Source organism: Tiliqua scincoides, chromosome 1, assembly GCF_035046505.1.
Source record: "Tiliqua scincoides isolate rTilSci1 chromosome 1, rTilSci1.hap2, whole genome shotgun sequence".
Classification (NCBI taxonomy): Eukaryota; Metazoa; Chordata; class Lepidosauria; order Squamata; family Scincidae; genus Tiliqua; species Tiliqua scincoides.
In genome coordinates, this window is record NC_089821.1 from 279,716,708 (window position 1) to 279,743,464 (window position 26,757).

Below are 26,757 nucleotides of genomic sequence, written 5' to 3' on the forward strand. Positions count from 1 at the left end.
ACAAAGTCCCCCTCAATCAGCAGACAGGGACACTCTGGGCAGTCACGTCTGCCCAGACATCCTGTCATGTGGCCTTCTGGGACACCAGGCAGACGATGTGACTGCCTAGAGCATCTCTGCCCAAGGAAGACTTCACGCTGCGCCTGAGCGGAATGCCCAGATGCAGGGTGGACAGGGACCACATTCCAATTGCTGCTGATCTACAGTGATATTGTCATCCTCTGCTGCTGATAAATTCTCAGGCAAATGAAGATACAGTGCAATGCCTGCTTTCTTGGCTTCATAACGAATAGACACTGAATGAAGTTCTCTGTCTAAACCGAAGAGCATCCTCAATGATAATTCATTCCAGCCTTGCACAGTCAGACTTGTGTATGAGCAAAACACCCTCTTTCTTTTCAACATACTGTACCTGGATGCAAGTCCTAAAAATTTGAATCTGGAAATTTTTGTCTTGTGTGGATTCTAACTATCTCAGAGCCCAATCTTCACACTAGCGACCGATGGTGGCGAGGCCCCTGCAACAGCGCCAACTGCCATGAAGCAGTCAGCACGTGTTACAAAAGGTGCTCCACCAGCACACAAGCTAGCTTGCTGGCAGGAGCACCAGCAGGAAGGCCTGCACCTTCCCACCTCAGCCACTACTGACATCCCCTCTTGCTGGAGGAGGTAAGACAACAGGAGAGAAGGGTGGTGGTGGAAGGGAGGCAGGAAAGGGGCAAAACCAAGTGGGAAGGGGTCGTAATGGGGAGTGGGTAGGCTGTGGGAGGGGGTGGATCCATCGCTAATGGCCCATGCTGGATCTTATTTCCTCTGGCAAGCAGCTTCCCCGCCCCCTTTCTCTCCTAGGACTTGTGCTGGCAAACTTGCTGGTGCAGATCTGAGAGGACCCATTGCAGGTCAGGAGGCATATCAAATCTTTTCCCGCTAAAGCTTCCTGGTCCACCTGCCACACCATGGAATGTAGTGTTCTCCAGTTTGGCGTCACTGTGATTGAGGGGGGAGAGTGGGAGAATATGATTGTGTTGTCAATTTATAATAAAAAGCTTCTTTAAAGGAAAAACTTGTGAGTTGCATTATAATGTCCCTGAGTGGTGTAGACTTCATAGGGCTCTGTGCACTCCCTATATAAGAACAGCCCTGCTGGATCAGGCCATAGGCCCACCTAGTCCAGCTTCCTGTATCTCACAGGTGACCCACCAAAGTCTTAAGGGAGCAATACAAAAATCTAGCAACTCCTTGAAGAACCAAGTCACCAAAAATATCCTTGGCTGCAGGGATCTTAAGCATCCTGAAATTTGGATGATTTCCATATTTAGGTATTCCATTTCAGTTGTAGATCTCAATAACTTTAACACAGTTTTTTTTCCCCCTGATTACTCTACCCCAGAATCAAAGCCTCCTTTGTGACATTCACAATGCTGTTAATTTTTTCTGAGAGATCCTTCAGACTGCTCAAGAGGCTTTGCATTACCACTAGATCACTACTGATCACTGTCAAAGCTGTTTAACTTGATCTGCCAGATCATGACACCTGACACCATTTTCTACATCTCACTGATTACACAGGCCAACACACATTTTGCTTCCTTAAACGTTACACCAATTCCTGGGTATATTTGGGGTGCCGATTCCAAAAATGGCATCCGTTTTGCCCTATCATGTCTAGTTTTGGAGACACAGCATAGCCTCCTTAGTGAATGGTTCAAGCAGCTTCCTCATGAGGAAGCCTACACCATGGTTTCCTCAGGAGGAAGCTGCTTGAACCATTCACGAATGAGGCTATGCTGTGTCTCCAAAACTGCACATGATAGGGCAAAACGGATGCCATTTTTGGAATTGGCAACCCAAATTCATATCAAACCACCATAAAGTTTGGGAAGAACCTTTCTGACCCTCAATTTTGTAGGCCTGTGTTAGCAGCAGCTTGATTAACCTTGGGTGCCATGTTAGGCCCTTCTCCCCAGAAGGTATTGCCAAATGCCTGGAAAAATTGAGTTTTATGGAAATTAACCTTGGGAACAGGTTCCCTTTGGGTTGAACCTGGGTGAGATCACTTGGTTTATCAAAAAGGCGCCATCTTTTGGCAGTATAGGAGCAAAGGTGATACCTGCCTACTTCATTGCATCAGTCAGCCAGCACTCTCTTAAAGAGTCTTGTTCTGCCTTCTCTGCCCTTGTAGTCACTACTGGAGGCTGTTGCTGAGGTTGGCTGCAGCCATGATGGATTGTGCAGCTGACATTTGCACTGCTAAACTCCTGCCTAACTTTGGTACTAAGCAGTGGGAAGCATTACATGCCTGTTGTGGTAACTGAGATGCCTGATTAAAATAGAGAAACATGCAAAGTAGCCCAATCCAATTGGGTTGCATGACTACGACTCAGTAGGTTTTACTGCCAAGTATGCATGCTTACTTGGCAGTAAAGCCTACTGAATTCAGTAGGACTTACTTTGGATAAGCATACATAGGGCTGCACTAAAGAGTGATTTGTGTGAAAACACTACAAAAAACAATACCATTCCATGCAAAAAATAATTTCAAAACTGTTTTTTAAGAATGGGAAAAGATACACTCGAGTCAAAATGAATCTTAAAACCGCGGGGAGGAAAAATATGTTCAAGTACTTTTGGAAGAGGAGAAAGGAAAGGATGTGTAAGGAGGCAAACTTTACCCCCAGCAGAGACTGACAGTGCGGTAGAGCATTTAGACTTTCAAAGTACATAGCACTTTCAAGCTGTTATGGCAAGAGTCCCAAAATGGGCATAACCACCCAACTGAAATCCCACAAGGTAGTCTGGAATATAGTCAGGATATATCCCAAAGAACAGAAATAAGGTTGAAACCCTCTGAAAAATAGATCCCCTCTAAAGGAGGCACAATTCTGTATACAAGCCACCTTTCCATGACAGCTGAACCTTCCAACGACATTCTGGGCAGGTCCCACACTGTGGAGAAGGCCTTGCTCAGGGTGCACGTGCCTTGCAGGTGTCATCCACGCTTCTGCAGTAATTGGATATCTCTCCTCCCCTCCCACTTTTAGAACACACAAAGAGGTGTCTGTGCTGACAACAGTGTCAACAGCAGCAGTATTTTCCACACAATGTTTTCTTGCCATTTGCATCCTTCAAGGACCAGCCGAGGGCATTGAAAGAAAGCGTCACCTCCAACCCCACTGAAATGAGCTGCCACGCTCCAATGCCTCAGTTCGGCAGCCCCTCTGACATGCTGTGGGAAAGGAAAAGGCCAGCTTCCCCTCTGCCACTTCCTGAGGGCAAAGGGGTCAAGGCCTCCATATTCATTCTCATTCAGACAAAAGCCTTTCCTTTGTTAAGACGCAGGCACAAAAGCACCCAAAAGGGGGCAGCTATCAAGAGAAATGGGGTGGTGGGAAGAGGGGACAAAGATGCAATTCATGATTGAGGATCAGTCCCTTTGCCAGACTAGCCAATAATGGGCACAATCTTCTGGGTCCCAAAAACTATTCATTTAACTCACCCTTTGACAATGAGAGAGAGAGAGAGAGAGAGAGAGAGACTGACTCTCTTGCAGGTCACTTTCCAGCAGATAAGCAGGTTACATGCAGCAGATAGGAGGCTGACGTGGACAGAGCCAGGTCAAATCTATGCAGACTGGCAGCAGCTCTCCAGGACCCCAGGCAGAGAACCGTCTTCTGCAATGTGGGAAACACCCCCCAAAAAAGCAGAAACACGAGAGTCGTTTTGCTTGATACACAGACTAGTGTGAGATTCTGGTCCCAAAACTGAACTTGCACCCCACCCTCATTTCATAAGACACCAATAACAAATGAGCTGAGAAAACCACATGCATTTATTGACACAAGTTGTCTTTATTCCATCTACACATCAGCTTATCTTCCAGAGAAGACATTTGGTTCAAAAGCCGGCTGCATTTTGCCCCTTCATTAGACACTGCTGTGCCTGCAAACCTCAAAGAAGCCCTTTCCTCTGAGGCCAGAATATAATCTGGAGTGATTAAATCATTTTTAATGATTCTTTTTTTAAATGACATCTCATTTTTAAATGTTTGTTTTAAAAAGCCCATAATAAAGACTATAGGGAAATGCCTGTGAAAAATGCTAAGTCTTGTTTGACTAAAGTGGTTGTGATCAGTGTTCACTTTGCGTTTGTCTATCCAGCACTAGGAAGAAAACAATCTGGAAGACCAAGTCCACACTGAGACTTCAGTCTGTTTTTCTCTTGCTACAGTAAACAATGGTTGCGATCTGCCAGTGGGCTTCTTGCTCCACAACTTCTTGCTGTGTTGAACACAGCCAAACTCCCAAAATCCAGTCAATCCTTTAGGAACAGAGTCTGCAGTTCACACACTGTAGAAAAGAGAGCATAGCTACAATCCCTCAAGTGGGGGTTAGAAGAACTGGGCAATGGGCAGCACAAACAGCCCTGGCCTGGACATCAGTCAGATACAGGCAGCTTCAAAAGAACACGGAAGAGATTTTGTCCTCTAAGTCTTCATGAAAGAAAAAAAAAGTTGACATGCTCAAGATCAGGGGAAAATTGTTAAGCACTTTAATTTTCTAGCCCTCTTGAAGGAACGTCAATCAGCAGGTGCTCTCCATGAAGATTAAAATGCATGGTCATTCTTAAAGACTAGAAAACAAGTGGTTCACTACAAGATGGAGATGCAGTAGAGAAACACCACAAGTCAGGGTTCCAGACTGGTGGCCAATGTTCAGGCCGCTGCAGTGCCAAGAGAACCAGGGTGAAGTTCAATAGGGCACAATGGAGAGCAGGCTTTTCTGACTTCACTGCTGGTTTGGATAGTAGGATAATACCACTTTCTTTCTGTTCTTGTCTTATCAGAATTGATGGCATGGAGACTTCCAATTGAATTCCATCATGCTAGCGTTTTCACCATATAGGGTCCTTCCAGCCAATAGCCAATCTTCCTGTAGTAATCCCTGGTGCCCACACCTGCACATAAAAAACAAATGGCATATTTATCAGTGACTGTGGAGGCAACAGATGAGAAAAGATCTGGACAGCTTTTGTATTAAAACAAGAAGAGAAGCTTCAAAAAGTTAAATCAAAACATCCAATTAATAGAAGATCAGAAGGTGCTTTGCAACAGAAACACCCTATAATGTAGGTACCAAAATACCACCAGTAGATATTACTACCTGTAGAGAGAGATTGGTCCTTCTTGTTTGCCCTTACCCATTCGCTGACCCTTATATACCTTGACATCACATGATGTCACCTGCCAGCCCTCAGCCCTCCTGCCCTGGGATCTGCCCCACCCAAACTGCTTCCTGGTGCTTTATGACTGTCCTTTCTCCACAACAATTCAACTGGCGTCTAGCTTAGACGCCTTTAAAAGGGGATTGGACACGTTTCTGGAGGAAAAATCCATTACGAGTTACAAGCCATGATGTGTATGCGCAACCTCCTGATTTTAGAAATGGGTTATGTCAGAATGCCAGATGCAAGGGAGGGCACCAGGATGAGGTCTCTTGTTATCTGGTGTGCTCCCTGGGGCATTTGGTGGGCCACTGTGAGATACAGGAAGCTGGACTAGATGGGCCTATGGCCTGATCCAGCGGGGCTGTTCTTATGTTAAGTGCCACAGACTGTTCTGAGATATCACCGCACCTCAATCAATGGCAAGGGGTATGAGGTAGATGTTGTGAGAATTGCCTGCTCCTTTCTGAGCTGACCCACACACTGAAAACTACCTTGGTGGTTCTCTGCCAGAACCCTTACCATCAGAAGTATGACAGGTGGGCATGCAAGACAGGTCCTTTTTTTGCTGCAGTGCCCAGAAGCTGGAATGTTATGGTTGCTGTTTTTTTTTTTTAATCTTTTCTGTCCATGGTTGGTTGAATTCATGGGTACAGGGCCCATGGGTACAGCAGACCCACTGTACACATGTCTAGCCCAGAGACTTGAACACTGACTGAACTTCTGTTTACAGATGTAAAGATGAACTCTTCAGAAGGAGTGGTCCAACTGCAGGCATCAAGGACCAAAGAGCCTGGTACCTTCAGAATGCTAACCAATTGTCCCCAAGACTCATCTGACCTCCACTCTGCAAGGGTGCTCCACGGCACCAATCACTGAGTGGGCAGAGGATTTGGAACACCATTGTTTTCTTTCAAGGCTCATTCTCTCCCCCTCCCTCCCCATCAAATCCTGTGGAGCTCACATCTCAGATAAACCAGCTGCACAGAGGAGTGGTGGTGTTGCGTCAGCACCCCATGAGAAGCAAAACCATTCCAGGAAAAAAAAGAGTAACAGATGCACAAACCCCTGTGAGCTGCCTTCCCAGTTGCACAAAAGGACTTCTCTTGGTCTGGAGGGCCTCTCAAAGCAGCTTGACAAATTAATAAGCAGCAATCAGGGTGGCTGAATGTTAGGATGCTGATTAGCAAAAGTCCATTCCAAAGGTCAACCTCACCAGCTTGTTTGACCAGAAAGTGCTTCTCTGAACAGCACAGACTGTTTCTCATAGCAATTCTCCACCTTCCCTCAACAGGCAAGTACACTTTGCAGAATGCGGCACCCAGAAACTCTTTCAATATTTCCCACACTTTTATGTAAGAAACACTGGCCCATAGACCCAACTAGTCCAACTTCCTGTATCTCACAATGGCCCATCAGAGCATACAGGACAACAGAAGAACTGCATCCTGGTGCCCTCCCTCACATCTGGCATTCTGAGGTAGCCTACTTCTGATATCAGGAGGTTGCACATACCCATCAGGACTTGTAACTTGTGATGAACTTTTCCTCCAGAAAAGTCCTGCTCTTCTATCCTGCCCTTTTTCTCAGGAGCTTGTGGTGTGTGTGTGTGGGGGGGGGGGAGAAATATCTCACTTTAACTTCACCAAAACCCTGCATGCCTTTAAGTTAGGAGATGGGGACCACTGGCCAGCAGCACATGGAAAAGTCCAGGGTCAAGCAGAGTTGTAGTGGAGTCTGAGCCCAGGTCTCCCTGGTCCAAGTATTGTCAGTGCAGTTAGACTAGGGCTGGAGAGATGCCGATTCAAATCTCCAATCTGCCCTGAAACGCACTGGTGACCTTATATCAGGCACCATCTCCCTTACACCACCTGTCCTCACAAAGTTGTTGAGGATAAAATGCTGGGGTGGGGACAACAGAACAACCACTTCCTCTATGCTGCTGTGAGCAATATGTAATAAAGAAACACAAACCACCATCAGCCACCCTATCACACTCACTCATCCACCAAACGGCTGGCTGTCTCTTTCCTAAGATTCAGTACTGTTTCTATTCTCGGTGAATGGTTGTATATTACTCAGAAGCTGGCCCAATAACCAGTTCCCGCATGCCTCCGGGCACATTCAGCACCCACAGGGCCATATTCCATAATGGGAAATGCTTCCCTGCTCCAGCTCTGCGTGAGGAGAACGTTCCTGAGATCACAGAAGAGCTTTGGGTCCTTGGGCAGGCAAAAGTCACCCTGTGCACACTGGAACCACCAAGTTGGATGCTTATCCTTCAACACTGCAGGGCACAAAATGTGCCATACGATACAATCAGCCTCTCATTTTTTCTTAACAACCCTGAAATGGTAAAAGGGACAGGGAGAGTGACAGAGAGGCTCAAAATCCCTAGCAAGCTGTGTGACTGACTGGCATTTTGATCTGAGGCTCTCATTTCTAAACTCACTGCCTCCCACTAGCTCCATGGAGTACAGTTTCTCCAGTGCAAGTAAAATGATTTTAATAACAGTGTCATTTAATTTTGTTATTGCACTTAATTTCTCTCTGCTATTATAATTCCATAATCAATGTTGAATTAGTAGGTTTCCTTTCACTCTAAGAGATTAAACAATATGTTTCAGCGATGACATTCAGCATGTAAAGTAATATAGGACAGGCTGGAAACACCTGTAAGCCCTTTCCCCTAAATCCCTTGGAGAAAAGGGTGATGCAGCAGCTGAGGTTATTGAGTGATGAAGGAAAGACACTCTGCACATGCTCTAAGGCAAAGATGCCAAACATGTTTCATACAGTGGGCCGAACAGCATTCATGGCACCTTCTGAGGGCTGGAAGTGACATCACTGAGCAGAAAGTGACATCATTGAGCAGATGATGGCCAGAAATTAAGTGCTCTGTTATTACATAGGACCTCATTAGCTGCAAATGACCAAAGGGAAAATATGCAAATCTTGATCATATTTTCAAGATATGGGAAAGTCCAGTTATAACACAGGCTGCCCTTTCAGCAGCACCACTTCCGCTGATTCACCAATTCACAGCTAAGCAGAGGAGAGATGCTTTCAAAGTGATACCTTGGCAGAAGTGGTGCTGCTGAAAGGGCGGCCCACATTATAATTGGGCAATCCCAGCGCCTTAGCAGTATCTTCCTCAGTTCTCTTGATGTGCCCCTTCCCCTGTAGCATTCACTACTTTCTGAGGCCTCTTCCATCTCTCCTTCCCAGAGTTTTGGCAGAAGTGGCACTGTTAAAAGGGTGGAGCTGGGAGAGCCCAGTTATCACATAGGCCAGAAAATGAGCTTCTGCAGACTATCTGGCTGGCGGGCCTTATGTTTAACACTCCGGCTCTAAGGCATTCCTTAAAGATTGCACATTCCAGAGATCAACCTTGGGACTGGAAATGCTGCCCTAATTTCAAATTAAATTCTAGTAATTATTATTAGAACATGTTTATTTCAGATCCTTTTTGTAAATAGAGAAAGCACAGTGGACATGATTTATAGATTACATTTAAATTGTCTCCTCTGGCTGCCCGATTCCCCCCCCCCCCCCGTAGCAACCGTCTCCCACCAGCAAGCTGTTTGGTACAGCTGTGGACGAGGCGGAGCCGAGAAGTCATTAATGAAATATTGCCATCTCTCTAGGAAATCAGAGAGATGTAATCACTCCATCTGGAGGCTCCATGGTGGTGCTGAGGCTGGAAGCCGAAGGGACACCTTGACCCTGTGCTCATGATATGCCCCAACCCCAGTGAGCAGGAATGTGTTTGCCAACCAGCTGGCATTTACAGACTCCTCGTCTGCTATCCCAAAATATCACTGCTAGACTGAAGTATAAAATGCCAGCATGAACCACTTGCTGTTTTCAAATCCATGTCATACATTTTGATCTTTCGCTTCTCCTGATTCTAGGTTGTGGTGTTTGATCCCACTGAGGAGGAAAATAAAAACAGTCTGTACTTCACCTCAGTTTGCTGTAAAGCTTAAGAATAACAATTTTCCTATTACAAACCTCCCCCTCTGGGACCCGACGGACTGAGCCCAGTGAGTGCCCCCCCCACCTCCTGCCCTCAATCCAACTTAAGAGTTGGGTCAGGGGTGTCAGTCACCCCTACAAGATGCCTTCACTAGAAGGAATATTTCTCTGCTGCTAAGGATGGCTGGGGGTTATCCATTAGAAGGTCGCCCCATGTCAGTGCAAAATGGCAGTCTTGGGCTCATTATATTTCATTTACATTAATTGCCTGCCAAACCCCTAAAGCTCAAGGTGGCTTTCAACAAAACCCATGAGTTCTGTGCAACTATCCTGGATAAAGAATACTGATCAGTGGCTCTACCTGGGATCTGGTGCAAATGACACCAGCTGTGTTCCAATTAAAAACCTGGAGAGAAGCCCGGCCAACTTACAAGCAAGGGTGGTGCTGCATCTTCTAACAAAGACGGACCCTTAGGTCACACTTCGAGCAGGAAAGAGAGAGGTCCTCCTGCGGCTCCATTCTGCTTCTAGCTTCTGCTTCAGGAAATGGCCCACGAAGGACCAGGCAGCTTGGACGTCAGCAATTCCTAGAGCCCGCCCATCCTCAGCTGCTGCGTGCGCTCAGGCATGCAACGTTTCTGGCCTGTGTCCATGTTAATTTTCTAGTTGATGGCGCACAAATCGAAATCTGGTCTGGGGGAAAGCTGATCAGTTTGCTACGTGGTAATTAATTCATAGTGCAGACCAGAAGCGCTGCAAGCCACCCTTCCCCATGCCACAGAGGAGAGACGTCACCAAAACAAAGGCAAGTAAAACTGGGGTATCTCCCCCACCCCCACTCTGCAACTTTTTCCGACAGGCAAAGAAATGTGATGCAAACACGGCTCAGCCTCAAGCCAGCACAGGTTGGAGAGAGAGCATTTTATAAAGCGGCTACAAACCCTGCAACATTCAAAGAGGACCCCTCCCCCACAGGCATACAATAAATAAGGATTCACAGAGTTAAAGCACTGCTGTATAGGGGGCCTTGGCCAAGTTGACCTGTGCCAGCAGCTTCTTTCAATTTCTTCAAGATGGCTGGGGAGAGACCAAGGTGGAGGTGTGGAGAACAAACAATGTAAGGAAACCAGACAAAGTGAAGGCTGCTAATGTCAGGTGGAAAGGCCTTCTGGCTCACAAAGAACTCTTTCCAGGGGAAAGGGGACAGACAGATGGACACCAACTTTCAAGGAAAAGTTACAGTTAAGTTCAAGGCAACCAGCAGAGAACCTTCAGGAGCCCCTCTGTCATTTGGCTGTTTATGAGGACAGATCAGAAAGTGTGTCGTTCCCCCCCTTCAACTTTCACACTTCACTAGGGGCTACTTCACATATTTTAGATATTCACTTAAGACACATTAAGCGAAAGCCTTAAAAACCACACACACACACACACACACACACACACACACACACAGACACTTCTGGGTCTTTTAAGGCCCCTTCTCTTTTTTGGCCAAAACAGGCAGGGGATCCCAATATGGACTGGGAGGGGTCTGTCACCCTTTCCCCCTGCTGCACTGTTTTCTCACATAAGCATCCCCCCCCCCCGATATTTGCTCCTGAAGCTATTTCCAGCAGAGTGAGTGAGCTTTAGAAAGAAAATGTCATGGAGCGAGGGAGGTTGTCACTGCCACCCCTCCCCCACTATTTGGTTAAAAAGAAAAGGGGATGAACCATAAAAGAAGGGGGGGATGCAGTTAAAGTATGTGCGTAAATCTGACCTGGGAAAGGCTAAAATATTGTCTTGTTGCTTTGATGCCAAAGAAAAGCCAACACTGTATGCTGCCTTGGGTCCAACACACAGGTCTTGATGCTGGCATACTAATATGCCACGCAAGCTAAAGGAGCAGAACATTTGCACATTCGCTTAAACGACCATCAACTTCATAAGAAACAGGTTGTTCAATGTACCTTTGACTTTTGGAGACTGCTGGGAAGGGGGAGAGAGCTGTTTTCTATCACTATAGGCAGGCAAACACACCTCTGGCTCTGAAAGCTCTCTGCTAAACAAGAGAGGTTAAAGGTGCAAAACCAGAGGGACATTTTTGCTTATGACTCAAGAAGAGCCTCATTCCTCACTTCCTGAGCGAAATTATGCCAACAAGATGGTGATGGTTAGGTTTGATCACCTGCTGATGATCCAAGAAAGGGTGCAAGCCCTGATGAGGCTCGCACTGCCCCCATGAAGGAGCTGGTATTTAGGGAACTCCCAGATCCAGCCCTATCTTTCGATACACAGCTGACAGTCATGGCTAGGAGTGCTTTTCTTCAGCTTTAGCTGGTTTGCTAGTTGTAGCCTTTTCTAGAGAAGATGGTTTTGGCAGCACTCATTCATATGCCCCAGTTACTGCCAGGATGGACTGCTGCAATGTTCTGTAAGTGGGGCTGCCCTTGAAAACAGTCTGGAAATGCCAGTTGTCCAGAATGCAGGTCCCAGGCTATGCTAGGTGCAAATCAACTGTAGCATACAACTCCAATCCTATTTTACAGACTCTGGCTATCTATTGATTTTTTAGATAATTAGAGGGCTATGATCTTCACGTACTCATAAGGGTAAACCATGCAGGTCTATTTCCAGTGTGGAAAAGCAGTTGATATGTTCTTACATAAAAATGTTCTACAGCCTCTTAATGCTCCTTTTTGGGTACTTTCTAGAAAAGGTTAGATGGGCAGCAGGGTTTCTTCTTGTTTTGGGGCAGAGGTTAGATAAGAAGATCACTTCAAATTATTATAATTATTTCAGCCTCCCTGGAAGCCTACTCAAAATCAAAGGAGAAAAGTCATCCATGCCCCCCCCCCATTCCAATGCAGGAAAAGCCACATACAAATGCCTCTGACCTCCTCTCACAACATTCATCAGCTGTAGTCTTGGCAGCGAGAGTGATTTCCAGCTGAGAGAAAGAGATAGATCTGACATCTACTAAGGTACAGGCGTGTTAAGAACTTAAAGACTACACATGGGGTGAAACACTTCTACTATGCTAGCCTATGTATTTCATGCATTTCACGCTGGTTCAAGATGAGCACTTAAGCAATCCTCAAGTGCTTCCTCTTATCTGCTTCTCATATGGTGCAAATCGGTAACCTTTGCTGGAAATAACTAGTTCTTCAGCATCTTTGAAACAAGCTGAAAGAAAAGTTTGTTCAGAAGTCCAAACAGGAAGAGTATTTAAGGAAGAAGGTTGAAGGGTGGGGAATGCCACTCATCCAGATGCTAACCACCACCCCTTATCCTCTTGCATCTTGGGCCCCAGGCACGGCCTACAAGTCCATGAAGTGGAAACCTTGCTGAAGCCAAGTAGGTCTGGGTCTGGTAATCTCCTAGAACACTTGTTTGCTGCCTAGTGCTCCCTCAGAGATGAAAGATGGGATGCAAACATGACAAAACAAGCAAATGTGACAAGAATAAGTTTTGTCCCTAAGAGGCCATAATCAATACAGTGTAAAGAAAAATAGCAGACAAATGGAAACACTGATCAGGTCAAAGTTACCTGGACTTTCTTATACACCAGGCATGTGCATAAGCTACGACTCCTCCTTCAAAGAAATCAAGCTGCCTTTCCCTCCAATTAACAGGGTTAATCTTCCTTAATCTAGAAGTCAATCCTGGCTATTCGTATTCACAATAAAACCCTACAACAGAGGAACTTGAAGATCACACTAGACTGCATTTTCTAGGTAGCAGCTGGAAAACACTTTTTCTGTAAAGGTTCATTAGCCTCTCTTTTGCATTTAGAGCCAACCCTGGACTCCAATGCCTTAAGACAGCCATCTCCAAACAGCAGCCCCTGTCTCTGAATTCCCTGTCTGGGCACGGTGTGGCAGTGGCGAAGGCTTTCCGTTCCATGCCACAGTACTGTTTTCACAGCTGATCATCTCAGAAACCCGCATTGGGCAGCCGCTTCTGCTACCTGTCAACACAGAAGGCTCTGTGCTCCAATTTCCTGGTGGAAGCAGCTACCTGTTTCTGAGATGACTGGCTGTGAAAACAGACAGCTGCAGCACAGAATGGAAAGCCTTCATCACTGCCATGCACAGGCAGGTAATTCAGAGACACCAAATCCCGCCTATGGGCCAGGGGCTGGAGGCCCTTGCCTTATGATAAGAGTACAGTCCATATGAGATTTCATGCTCATTCCATATGTGGCAGAAAAAAAACATACTGCAAAAGAAACCAACTTTATACCGCCCACATCAGTGCATCAGCATGGCCATCCCCAGGGGAACAACATTCCCTTAACTGACATTCACTTCCATACATCTTCAAATTGGTGATATTAGCATTAGAATGAGCCCTTTGCGGTTTCTGTATCATTAGAGAAGAGAACAGCTATCCAATTCCATCTAATTCATTTAGATACAGGCTCAAATTGGCATTAGCAACAAAATTGGCCCTTTTGGTAACAGCTCTTCTATTCTTACTGTCACGGTCTGCTTTTTAGCAGAGAGGAAACTGTCACCTTTTATTCCCAAGCAAAGGGTGGGTGGGGGAAAGAGAATAACCAAGTACTCTAATAACTGAAAGATTGAACTTGCAGAGAGGAACGAGTTCTTCTGCACTTACAATGGTCCTAGCCCTTGTAAACAGGAAAAATGTACATCTACCCAAATAGTAGTCCTCTCAAGTGTACGGCCCTGTGATACAAGCACAGTTTCATCCACAGAAGTCAACTGGCAGTAGATCCTGAAGATCTACAGATAGGAAAAAGTACTTCTTCACATAAGTCACAGATCTACGGAACCCACAATCCTGGATACCGCTATGGCCACCAACTTAGATGGCTTCAAAAGAAGATGAGATGTGTCTGTGGAGGAGAGTCATTTTTGCTCCTGGTGGGGTTGCCTGATGACAGGACATTCCTGACAATTTCCAAATGACAATTTCATTTGGACTAGCATTACCTCATCTGAATGGCAGTAACTCTTGTATTTCAGGCACAGTTCTTTCCGCTGCCTGCTACCAAATTATTTTAAAGAGGAAATGCTGGGGGTTAAACCTGAGATCTTCTGCTCTACCACAGAATTATTTTTATTTATTTATTTATTAGATTTGTATTCCTCCTTTCTCCCAGAAGGGCACCCAAGGCGGCCCCTCCTAATCCCAAGGCCCCGAAGCACTACTCTCAGCTTCAGGTTTTAGCACTTCTCAAAGCCTCCACTGTCAATCCGTTTTTCCTTCTCTTCTCACAGCAAAGGTGAGCTTAGTGCAGACGTGCTTATGAAGATGATAATATCTGGAAGGCAGCTTTGCTGGTTATACCTGAAATCACGGCAATCTTCCAGGACCCATGCTCTTCCCTAGCTATTCTTTCTGCTTCCTCCATCAGCAGCATTCCAAATCCCTAGAGGAGGAAATCAAAAGGAAAGAAAGTGTAACTGCATGCAAACTACATGGCTTGTGTAATGTATGAATTAGCAGACAAAGCTTTTCAATACAATGGCGGTTGGGAGGTGTTGGTGCAGAGTAATAGCTTGAGTACTTTGGAAAAAAAAAGTGACTAGAACACTGAGACGTTTTCTTCTTTCTGAATAGTGAAAACTATCTAGAGATGAGAGCAGCACCAATTACCTTTGAAAACGATCCAGAACCCCATTTTATTGCTAAGCTTACTACATATAATTGCAGTCAATAATTCCTGTTTTACCACAGTTTACCCACATCTGCCTATCTAAGAAGGCAATCCTATACAGACTTACTTGGGAGTAAGCCCATTTGAACAGAGAGGAATTTTCTTCTGAGTAAATATTTATGGCAGGGCTTTTCAGACTGGGGCATCACTATGCCCCAGTCTGAAGGCCCTGGCCTCATTCCCCTTAAGGGGCAGGGGGCAGCAAGAAGGCAGGGATCAGCGGCGCGATCCCCAGGATTGCACCGCTCAGGGGGCTGCAGGGGCTTGGGTGCACTTACCTGAGCCTCCTGAAGCCTCCCAGGGGTGCAAGGAGCCCTGGGCGACCTTCTGCAGGGCTCCCCGCAGCTTCAGAAGTGAAAGTGGAGCAATTACACTCCACTTCCGCAAAACCGGAAGTGCTGCCTTCCCCAAGCCCCCACTGCCCCCCCCCCCAAGAACGTAGAGCGGTTTTCAAACTCCCTGAGAGTTTGAAAACTGCTGATTTATGGGATTGTGCTGTCAGGCAATGTAATTACAAGCAACAGCATACACACTGTCCCAGACAAGATTTTGCTTTAAAAATAAATGTTCTGTTTTATGAACTTTTCTTCTCATTGTTGATAATGATGACTGTGAAGCCCAGAAGACTCTAAGAGCAGAATGACATATTGTGACACAGAATACAAAACCACACGTTCATCGGCTGAAATGGAGCGGAGGCAGAGGAATTCTGAGCACCATGTCATCATGGCAACCACCCTCTTTTCCTTCAGAGCTGCAAGGGAAGGGAGGAGGAACCACTGATTTTGGTTTTAGACCCTCATCACCCTCTCAAACAACTAGGAGTTGTGCAGGGGATCAAGCCTGGGGGATACACATTTCTCTCATCTCCTCCATCTGAAGCTCCAGCTGAGCTGAAATGTTCTAAATACAGTGCACAGTTTGGAACTCTCCAGTTGTGCTCCCTGAGAGGCGTGGGAGCTGGGTTGGGACTGCCTCTGCTGTTCTTCAGCTGGGGCTTTAATTGTGGCCTTTCTTAAAGGCTGATCTTGCCACACTTACATATGCACAGATTATCTCCAGATTAGACTACTGTAAGGGTCCTATGTGGGACTGTCCTTGAAAAATACCCAGAAGCTTCTGCGGGTGGAAAATGCAGCTCAACTATTGCTGGGAATCTATTTGATTACATAGTGCCAATATTACAATAGCTTCACTAGCTCTCAGTTTGTTTCCAGGCCCAATCGAAGATGTTGGTTCTTGCCCTTAAAGCCCTGAATTGTTTGGGACTTGAACACCTGAAAGAGAGTCAGTTTCCATATGAACCTGCCCACAGACTGAGACTTTAGGGATAAGACCTTCTCATCAGTGAAGCCTGGGCTGTGGAATTCTTTACCCACGAGATCCAGATGATGACTTTTCTGGACACATTCAGATGTCGGATGAAGCACATTTATCTATATGGGTTTAGGTCTGGCTACTGCTCAGCATTGTGTTATGTGGTTTTCATTGGCTGTTTTATGTCAGCTGCCCTGACAGTCCTATCTGGAATGGAAGGCGCAGGATATAATGCTTTTATAAATAAACAAAATAAAACGTATTCATTTCTGGGGTACTGTTGCTTGCCTCAATAAAATATTCCTTTCGCCTGCATTTGTGCGTCATACACCCAATTCTCCATTCCCAATCTATTTCAATTTGTTAGCTCTGGGCTCTATTCAATTGATTTTCTTTCCCCTTCACCTTCCCACATGCATCAACCACTTTTCCTCTCTCTGCTTTTGAAATTTCACTTTCAGGAGGTGAGCATTCATTTCCTCCTCTTCCCCCCCCCCCCTCACATTTACCACAGTTGTTTTATGGCCCAGGGCCATGATAATCAAGCAGCAGTCGCATCCTAATGCACAGGCAGCCAATGGAGATGGCTCCCTTTTTTTTTTGAAACAATAGTTAAGTTAATTCATCAGCCCTGAAGGTTTCAGGTTTAGAGTCCACACTAGTAATTTCTCGATTCCTACTAAAAAACCCCATACGTCAAAATGAGGATCGTATTTGAGCAGTAAAAACTTTGGTTGCTAACATCTTATATTTATTTATTGACATTTAATTTATCTGACAAGCAGCAACAGAAGACAGATGGCACAGCTGATACTGCAGGCTACTGAGATTTTTTAAAGAGGTGGTATGCTTTGAACATTGGAAAGGCGCCAACCCACCCACCCCTTTATACAATACCACAGCTAATACGGCAAAAGCAAACTTTTACACCCCAGGGATGAAGAATCAGGATTGGTGCATCTGAGCACAGCTGCTCTTGCCACAATAAGACCTGGTGCTCACAGAGCTGTATCGGCTAGGCTATATCACTTCAGATCACAAGTGGGGTTGCAGGTGCCTCCATACAACACATTGTACATATTCCATGTAAAAAATCTGCACATTGGGAAGAAGCCCTGAACTGGAACCCTGCTCCTCTCCCAGTTTTCCATGTGAGGGAGTTTTTTTCTTTCATAAGGAGGTGCTTACAATCACGTGAGCCTCACCTGCAAGCTAAAGTTCTACAGCTCCAGCCACAGGATGTCCACCTCAGTGAGAACAAGGCCAAAATGTCTTTGACTTCAAGGGACCTAGCTTTCAAGCCCAGCATTTGGGCTGTACTGAACTATAAGGGAGAACAAACTGATGCTAAGTAGAAGAGAATGTTCTGAATGGCAAATGCCAGTTAACAATCTGACTTTTGTGTTCTGTTTCAGCTGAATTTTTCAAGTAGTCTTTGGAGCAGTGCCACATACAATGTATTGCAGCCATTCAACCTGAACGACTAGTAAATTCAAGATACTGCTGTGGAAGAGGAATACAGCTCTGGTCTCTTACACTGAAGTACCAAACTACTTTGCTTTCTCAGCATGGGCTGCTGTTGCTATGCCCACTTAAAGCCATCATGTTTCTTTATGTTGCTGTGTGAAACAACAGGGAGAACTGGCAAGAATTTCTGAAATAACGTATGTGAAGTTTTTGAAGCTCATAAATAAGGCCCTTTCTTTAGGTTCCCCTACCCACTGAGGCTAGGCTGGTGGAGCCCTGTTTGTAGAACTCTCTCCCTTCTTCCACACCTTACAGAACCAATATTACAATGATTTTTCTTTATTCAGGCATTTTAATTGAGAATATCACATTATGATTCTGTAATCATTCTATTTATCAACTGGAGTTTGCTACCTGCTGCTTTTTGGTGTAGTCTTTTTTTTTAAAAAAAACTTTTTTGTTATGTTTTTGTTTTGTAAGTCACCAAAGAATTTTGGAGAGGTGGAATACAAATGTATTAAATAAATATGCACATAATTGCTGTTTTTATAACATAGCTCCTTAAAGTGCACTTTGACAAAGGCAAACAGCTTGCCCCACCCTATCTCTCAAAATTGCAGAGCGGTGGAGATATTGCGTGTGCACACACACGATCAATGTAAATGCTATAGAAAGTGCAGTAGCTTAAATGACTGAGGATACCTGATGCTGGAACTTGGAGGGATCTCGGCTGCTGACAGGAACCACACTGCCATACACGTGGAGTTCTCTGACAACAGACACACCTCCCTTCAGCTCGGGTCTGAATGTCTCCTCTGAAGACTTCCGTAAACGCAGCAGGCCAATCAGGATATCTTGCTCAGGATCCTCATAGGACAGAAAGGTCTCCCAGCCACCAGTGGCCACATAATCCCTCCGAATCAGCTCAACCTAAGAAAAAAAGGCCGAGAGGCCGATGAAAGTAATCAGACAGCAGCAGCAACACTAAAAAAAATAATAATTAGAATCGTACAACACTCTGAAGAGGCCAAAACCAATTTCACAGCAATGCGGTTGATTGTTCGGATTGGGGACAAGAAGAGTGAGAAACAGTTTCACAAAGTGTACCTTGGCATAGATGGATTTTTAGCAGCATCAGGCAAGAGCTGGAGGTGTGATTATTATATTTTCACACAAGTCAAAACTGGTGTTGAACTTCAATGAGAATGCATTTGCTGATGACAGGTGGAAGGATATGAAAGTGAAAGGAAGCACTATGGGACAAGGAATGCAGGCAGAGGATAGTGAAGCCAATCTCAGGCAGAAGAAGAAGATTGGTACCAGTAGAGTCATAGGTCTGAGGAAGAGCATACAGAAAAATAAGATTCAGAGAAATGAGACCATGAAGATATCTGAAAGCAACTACTAGGAGCAAAGTGAAGATGAGGAAGCCAGCAAAGAGAACAGTACAAAAAAGTCGGTTAAATGAGCAGGAAATATCAAACGAGCAACAGCAGTTAACACAGAATTAAGGAGGTTAAAAAGCAGGAAGATGAGCAAGAAGAAGGTTAACCAGTCTGTTTCTAAGGATGCAGCAGCTATGCAAGCTAAACATATGTCCCCCCAAAATGCATGTTTTTGGATTTTTGACCATGAGTCGTGGTGCATGGACACCTCTAGACTGGCACAAGAAAGGAGGAGGGAACAACAGAGAGCTTCATGCTCAAAGATGCTGAACAAGGAAGTGTTAAAAAAGGGGTGCAACTGGCAAGAGTAAGAGTAAGGATATACAAGGCATTCAAGGCTAATAGCTACATATGGCTATAACTACACTCTTGGGAGTCGAGGCTTGTATTTAACAGACTCGGGAGAAAACTTAGTGTGCATCCTCACTGGGCCAAGAAAAGGAATAAAGAGATGGAGCAAAATATACCTGCCCTTGGTCTGTTGAGCAAGGAGGAAAGTTGATTGGGGAGAACATTAGGACCTCAAGATTTGTTAAACCAAGTTCTTGGGAAGGCCTGTCTTAAAGTGGCAGTGATGATTCCTCATGAAGAAGAACGAAGACCCTTTATGGATCAGGCTGGCAAGCAGAGAATCAGGAATGATGCAGCTCTTGGGCTTTGCAGCAGGAACGAAGGAGGGTAAATGGGACATGGACCTCACCTCTGGGAAAGGAAAGGGGTAATCTATGGAACCAATCTAATGATTTCAACAGAATTTTGATGGCCCAGACATTAGAAAGGCAGTGCAACATCAAACCAGGAAGATCTGAGGTAGTCAAAAAACATACTCCTAGTGACCATCTTCAGGTACTTAAAACTGAACCAGAGGGTGGCAGCATCTTGGGAAGACACAGGATTTTTTATTATTATTTTTTATTATTTGTGGGATTAAAAAGTTAAACATGATAGAACCAGAGAGGCAAGATGCGGGATGGCAAAGGGAAGGTCTTGGGTCACAGCAAGTAGTCCAGGCACAGACCCTCTGTCAGCAGGAGTAGATAGCCTAAAAACCAGGCTCAACTTGTATGAATGAAAGGACAATCAAGGTGGACGGCAGGGGTTGCACATGTCCGCTCACAGCCTCTGCCGGGCTCAGAATGTTTGTTTTTCCCAAAAAAAACCAGAAGTCACTTTTTTCACTAAAATCGTCATTCTGAGCGGCCAGACATACGTGGCCGGGCTCAGAAGATCCTCCGGAGGCAAGGGGGAGCTCTCCCTCACCTCTGGAGGGGATGCACGTGGGGGGCCATGAACCTGATCTGCAGATGTGGAAACTGTGGATATGGGCCCCCCCTCCTGTACTGCTAACTGGCACTCAACAGCTTTCTGGGCATTTTATTAATTCATTCATTTAAGTTAGCAATATATCCTACTACACCGAGCAGGAGGTTCTTTTGTTCCTGTGGCTGACCCTCTCACATGGCTCTGGGGTGAAGCTGTCTAAAACCACATTTACAAAAGTGACACTCGGTTTCTGAGGGAAATTCCCACCCTCAGCTGTGGTGATTAACTCACATCAGCTGGGGCCATGTGGCTATTCCTGGCTCTTTTCCAGTTTACGCAAACACTTAGACAACATGGAGCCTGCCTCACCTCAATGGAGAGGTCACAGGTCAATGAAGGAAATTCTAAGAGGGTGAACTAAAATTTTAGTAGAGTATAGAAAGGAAGAGAACATTCTTGATGCAGCAATCAACTGAAACAAGACAGGGTAAGAATCTGAAAATAGGAAGAAAAAACAGAAGCCATCAAGATTCCAGAAGCCCAAGATTTCAAACTTGAGGAGAACAAACTGCATTATCAGGAATGAGAGAGAATGATATGGCATGGCCCAAGAAACAGGAAAGGACCCAAAGCTCAGTTTCAATAATTTTGAGAAAAGGGACATTCATCAAAGGAGAAACACCAGAAAACATAGCAGAGATTGTGGCAAAAGAGGGAAGAAACTGATCAGTAAAGAACAGAAGAGTTGAAGGTCATCGGCCTAATGGCGGTACTGAAGACCAACATATGAACAATCTCAACAATCTGAACAATAAACAGAGAAAGAATAAGGAGACAAGGGTATGAGTAAAAGCTAGAGGAACTGGGTGTCATTGGCTAGAAAAAAGAAAACATGAATATTTATATGCTTACAATTAACATGTTGATCATTTATGAAAGTTTAAAAGGCTGACAGAAAACAAAGGTAGTAAACCAACGAAATAAAACAGTTTTAAAACAAGACTGCACCCACAGGAGGCTGCAGTTTGGTGCTGGGCATAAATATCAACAGCTTGGGAATCTCTAGCTTTGAATTCAAAGAAAAGAGGTTCTTAAGTTCACGGTGTAGTCTTGTCTTTAGCCACTTGCCTGGTTGCCATTAGTGAACTTGAACCTACATGTGGACAAGTGGCTGTCTAGGAGTCTTTTTTCACATGTCACTGTGGGCAGTGCCAGCAGCACTTGAGCTGCTGCTAGTGCTCTTGATGGCTGGCTCCTGTTGATTGCCAGTTTCTTTAGAATCCTCCAGAAAATGACCCTATGGCTGTGGCCTCATTTTCTGGAATGTTCTGAAGAAAAACAGCGGTGACCAGTACAAGCCAGCAAACAGCAGCAAAAGGAAAGGAGGAGCCAGCAAACAGTAGCAAAAAGAAAGGAGGAACCTTCCTTTCAGGAAGGAAAACATGGAGGAACCTTCCTTTCAGGAAGGAAAACATGGAAAACATTAAGGAAAACATGACATGAGTTAAGTGTTCCCAGCAGACGTCCTCTCTTCTCTCAGTACTTCAAGCACTGCTTGCAAAGACATGCTGAAAAACAGTAAAAAGAAGAGAGAGACTAACGCCGCATTACAGATCACCAGCAGAGAGAATTGGTCACCCACAGCAGCTGACCAGGAATTCTGCAAGCAAACAGATGGGGGAGGGGGCTTAACAACAAATCTGCCATTGTGGCTGCAGAGATCAGTCTTAAAACCATGACTGATGAAGTCTCAGAAACCAAAGCTGAGCAAAACTCTCACTGGCCAAAGGCTGTTGTATTCTGTCCAGTACAGTCTAGTCTCTTCTTCATAGATATGGAGAACGGGAAGGAGTGAAGCAGAGAGGAAAATAACTTTTATTTACATAATGTTCTCAGGCTGTAGGACACAATTTCCCTGGGCAAAGATTTTGGATGAACATACACTGGAAGGCTTTCGTGATCAGTACGGCTAACTTTAAAATTGTCTGGATTTTGAGACCACAGTCCATTAATGCAAGATTTTAATGGCCCATGGGTCTCAAAACACAGACCATTTAAATTTTAAAGATTTTGGACTTGGTTGATGCAGAATTCAGATTCCTTTCAGAAGAAAGCCACATCTCTGTTATGGTAAACAACAACCCACCTGATAGGGTCTCACTTTATGATGAATCTCTTGTATTCCAACTTCTCTTGTCCTCACGTCACGGCACTAGGGGGAAAAACAAGGGAGAGAGACAGATAACAATTACACAGGAAGACAGGCTAAGGGACATTGCACCTTCCACCTCCTCTAGGGTTTAAAATTGAGTTGAAATAGTCTTAGAGATTTCAAATGGGGAAGCATTAAAATAAAAATGCTCACTGACCCATTCCTAATAACTCCCCCCCAGAAGTAAGAAAAAGAAAATGGCATGGTGCTTGTGTTTAAAATACAGAAGACATGCTGATAGGAACCCACCAGACAGGCTGTATCTCAGGAGGAAATGGACCATTTGATTTACAAAAAGAGAGGCTGAAAGGAATGCTTCAATGAGAATGAGATGCTAATTCCAATGCAGCACACAGCCAGAAAAATATAGTTTTTTGTGCTGTGGCGCCTGGCCCATGGAATTCTCTCATCCTGAAACTGAGACAACCCCCTCCTTGATGGTCTTCCATAGGGGTCTCAAGACTTTAACTCCCTAGCTTTCAATAAGGGCTTCCTTTGCGGGTATTTTTTAAAGCAATTCTAGTATTTGCGTTGATTGTTTTACTATAGTATTTCATCTATCTATGTAATGTGCCTTGAGCTTCCACAGGGTTGGAAAGGTAGGTTAGAAGTTCTTCAAAATACTGTGATCCTGGCAGCATTTTCAAGTAGGGCTGGGAAGGATCAATACAATCAATGAATCGATTCAGAGTTTCTCAACCAGTGGTACTCATACTACCAGTGGAACTTGAGGTTGTGTCCGGTGGTACGTGCGGGACTCTCAGACCCCAACCACCTAGCAGCAAGACAATGTGACAAGCAGCAGCAGGAGGCTTGGCTTGGTGGGCAGAATTCTAGCATGCGCTTTTCATAAGCTTGAAAAAGTCCCCCTATCTGCCCTGAACCTCTTACTAGTTTTTGCCATGTTGTGTCTGGCCTCCCAATTTGGAAGTAACTGGCAATGACATCATTGCCAGTTACTTCCAATAGGTGGACCACGCAGAGAGACAAACATTGAGAAACACTGAATTAATGGAAGGCAGCTTCACGTGTCATAACTCATCTTTGGGAAAGAGAGATCAAGTAGATGTTTGAAAAACTAGAGAACGTGGTTGGCAACCTTCAGTCTCGAAAGACTATGGTATAAGCCTCCAGCACCTAGTATTCCCAGGCGGTCTCCCATCCAAGTACTAACCAGGCCTGACCCTGCTTAGCTTCTGAGATCAGACAAGATCAGGAGACAGTGTTCAGTATAGGGAGTGTGGGATTCAAAATTTGGATTTACCTCTGTCCCCAGGTCTTTCATCCTGGCCAGTGCAAGTTCTCTTAAGTTACCATGCTCTACTCCAGAACTGACTAGAGGCATTGGGATATCCCTGCAAACAAAGAGACAAAAATATCCCTCAAAAAATAATTCACAGAATTCCACAAAACAAACGCAGTTGGACACAGGAGGAGAGCATCTGCTGTCCATTTTCCACGGCAGGCTGTTGTCCACAGAGTCTCTCCATCCAGCCTGCAGAGCCACTGCCATTCTTTGCGCTTCCTTTATGAGCCCAATCCTACCCTTTCTTTGGCTCCAGCCCTACCAGCAATGCTTCTTTAAACAATTAGGCCTAGGCTGGATTATTTGTAACTCTTATGGTTCTAATTAGGGTATATGGGAATAAACATGTCTCAATATAATTGGTAGTCAAACTTTTTGAACTTGGAGCCTTTTTTCTGAATGGCTTTCTAGAATCCCCCCAACATTGGATGCAATGCTGAAATTTGTACACAGACCTCTACATGTGCTCAGAGGCTTTATCTGACAAACCCCTCCAAGAGCTATTCCAGAAAGTTACTTCTTCAGAATAGGCCCCTGTTTGCTAACCATTATTTGATCTGTTGCATTGGAGCAGCAAGTGGAGGCAGCAGCAAGGAAAGGTCTGGGAGATGCAGCAACATCATCTCTTTCCCTGTTGCTGCCCAGCTGGAACACCTCCATGCCCTGCTGAGCATGGCAAGTAGAGAAGAGAGTTTTATAGGCAACAGCATCGGGGCCATACTGTGCTGCAAATCAATGGACAGACTGAGTAGCTCTTCTAAGCTGCTCACACACATCACACTTTTTTCCTGTAGCAGCCAAGTCTTATCAAATTCAGGTGAGTAAATGGCAAGTGTTTTATCACTGAAGGCCAAGTGGGCAACCTCCGAGTGTCTTTTATGTCAGGTTTTTGGCAACCCAGGCTTGAGATTGTTATTACCCAGGATGTGGCAGGAGGTCCTGATATCTGGGCCTGGTGTGAAGCAATCAGCAAGGCAGCACTGCTGATGCAATCAGCTGCACCTGTTGCAGGTGGGAGTCACGTGACTCTGGGAAGATGTGTGCAGAGTCACGTAGGCTATGGTGGAGTGGTGCAATGCACCACTGGACAGCCAATCAGAAAGGGTCACAAGACTGTCTTGTGACTATGTGGTTGCCCTACTCTGATTGGCTGGCCCCGGTATATATGGGGCAAGCACAGACACCAAGGTGTGGGTTGTTGTGGTGGAGTTTCTGCATGCCGTGCTGCTGGTTTGTGTACTGTTTTTGGACTGCCTTCTCGTGACTGTGACCTGCTGTATCCCTGACTTCTGGACCGTTTGACTGACTACTCTTCTGCCCGTTCCCTTTACCAATACATGCTTCTGCAACAAATAAGCATGTGTCTGCTTCTTTGGCTCTGTTTGGGATCACCTGCTTCTTTTGCTATCTCCCTATGCTCCCGTGCCATTCTGCTATCAGGAAAGCAAGGGCTATCCTCCCCTGCTGACCTGACATTTTATACTTCCCAATTCAGGAGACAATGCAGGAGAGCTAAGAAAGGTCTAGAATGACATGCTACCTTCACTTTCCATATCAAACTGGAAGTTGCATTTGTACAGCAGGTAAAGGGAGTTACTCTACCCCTGCACCTCTATGGAAAAGACCTCTGTGCCTGCCATTGGTTGACACTCCAAATGGTTGTAGCTGAATGTGGTTCTGGGAGGTGGCAATTGGACTTCAGGTCTAGGAAACGAAAACCTCCATTTAAAACCAAGCGAGAAAGTATCTCCTGGACCGTTCTAATTTATAAGCAGTAGATGCATGCTCTCCCATGGAAAAAAAAAAAAAAACCTGCCCTGTTCACTGCCAGCCCAGTTTCTCCTTGTATAGGAAGTCAGGTGTTTCCCAGGGAGGGAGAGGGCTAGACAGTCAAACATTCAGCTCCTCCACCAGCAGCAGCAGCACAAAGTGGTATAGTCCGGGCAATACTAGATACATATAACCCAGGGGGATCTCTATCAGATAGGAAGAGGCTAAACTGGAGAGGGCAGAAAGGTCTAACATCATAATTGTTTAAAAACCCACAAAAGCCAGAGCCCAGTGGGGATTTAATTATCTCACTTCCTGCTCTTTTCTAGATCAACTCTGTTGCCTGCCCCCACACAATATAATCATAATTAGCTTGCTAGTTAATTTATTCAATGGTTTCTTAGAGTAAATACAACATCCTCCTCCTCCAGACATTAACAGTCTTCAAAATGACAGCAATTAGAGTCAATAACCACTTCTCCTTTTGGTCTAAAAGGACCTGCTGGCAGAGAAGGCAATCTCCATCAGGGCATGTGAGAACAGAGGCAGCGCCACTTCTTTCCAATTACCAACGCACTCCAGAGGGCCAGGCTGTTGCTCACTTCGCAATGGGGATGCTGATAAAGCCACTCTGGCACCCTAGCACACAGCCTACATAGCAATATCCAGCGTGGTGAGCTTGCTGTCTCCAGCACTGCACCATGGCACAGCAGAGTGCCTGAAGGCACTCAGGAGTAGCCATCTGCTGCGAAACCAAGCCCCTGTTGCTCAAATGTGTAGAGAGGGCATGTGACTCACAACTCATCAGCATATTCATTTGTGCAAATCCAGACAGACAATTTGCAGCGTGGAGATGGAGGCTCCTTCCGTAGCACTCTCCATAAGGATAACCTTTAAGTTGCCTTTATCGGATTCCCTCAAGGGCAGACAAATTAGAATGTCATAAATAAAGACACTGAAATTGCTATGCCTCGGCTTGCAGACGTAAATGACTTCATTGATGCTTTTTAATGAACCCAAATGCAGCATGTCAGAGAGAAGGTAGTCAGGTGATATTCTGCGTAGTGGTCACAAACAACCCTTTAAGGACAGTATTAAGATGCAACCC

At 45.2% G+C, this 26,757-nt stretch overlaps 1 protein-coding gene across 1 annotated transcript in view; it reads right to left on the reverse strand.

Annotated features, from left to right (window-relative positions):
• Positions 1-3,828: 3,828 nt before the first annotated feature.
• ELP3 (elongator acetyltransferase complex subunit 3) overlaps positions 3,829-26,757 on the reverse strand; it is a 76,154-nt gene continuing 53,225 nt past the window's right edge. Inside the window, exons 11-15 of the mRNA XM_066611978.1 lie at positions 23,838-23,928; positions 22,508-22,573; positions 18,356-18,583; positions 14,500-14,581; positions 3,829-4,953 (exon numbers count right to left, since the gene is read on the reverse strand). Coding sequence (XP_066468075.1) covers positions 4,877-4,953; positions 14,500-14,581; positions 18,356-18,583; positions 22,508-22,573; positions 23,838-23,928 — 544 coding nt within the window. The 3' untranslated portion in view covers positions 3,829-4,876. The remainder of the gene's footprint in view (positions 4,954-14,499; positions 14,582-18,355; positions 18,584-22,507; positions 22,574-23,837; positions 23,929-26,757) is intronic.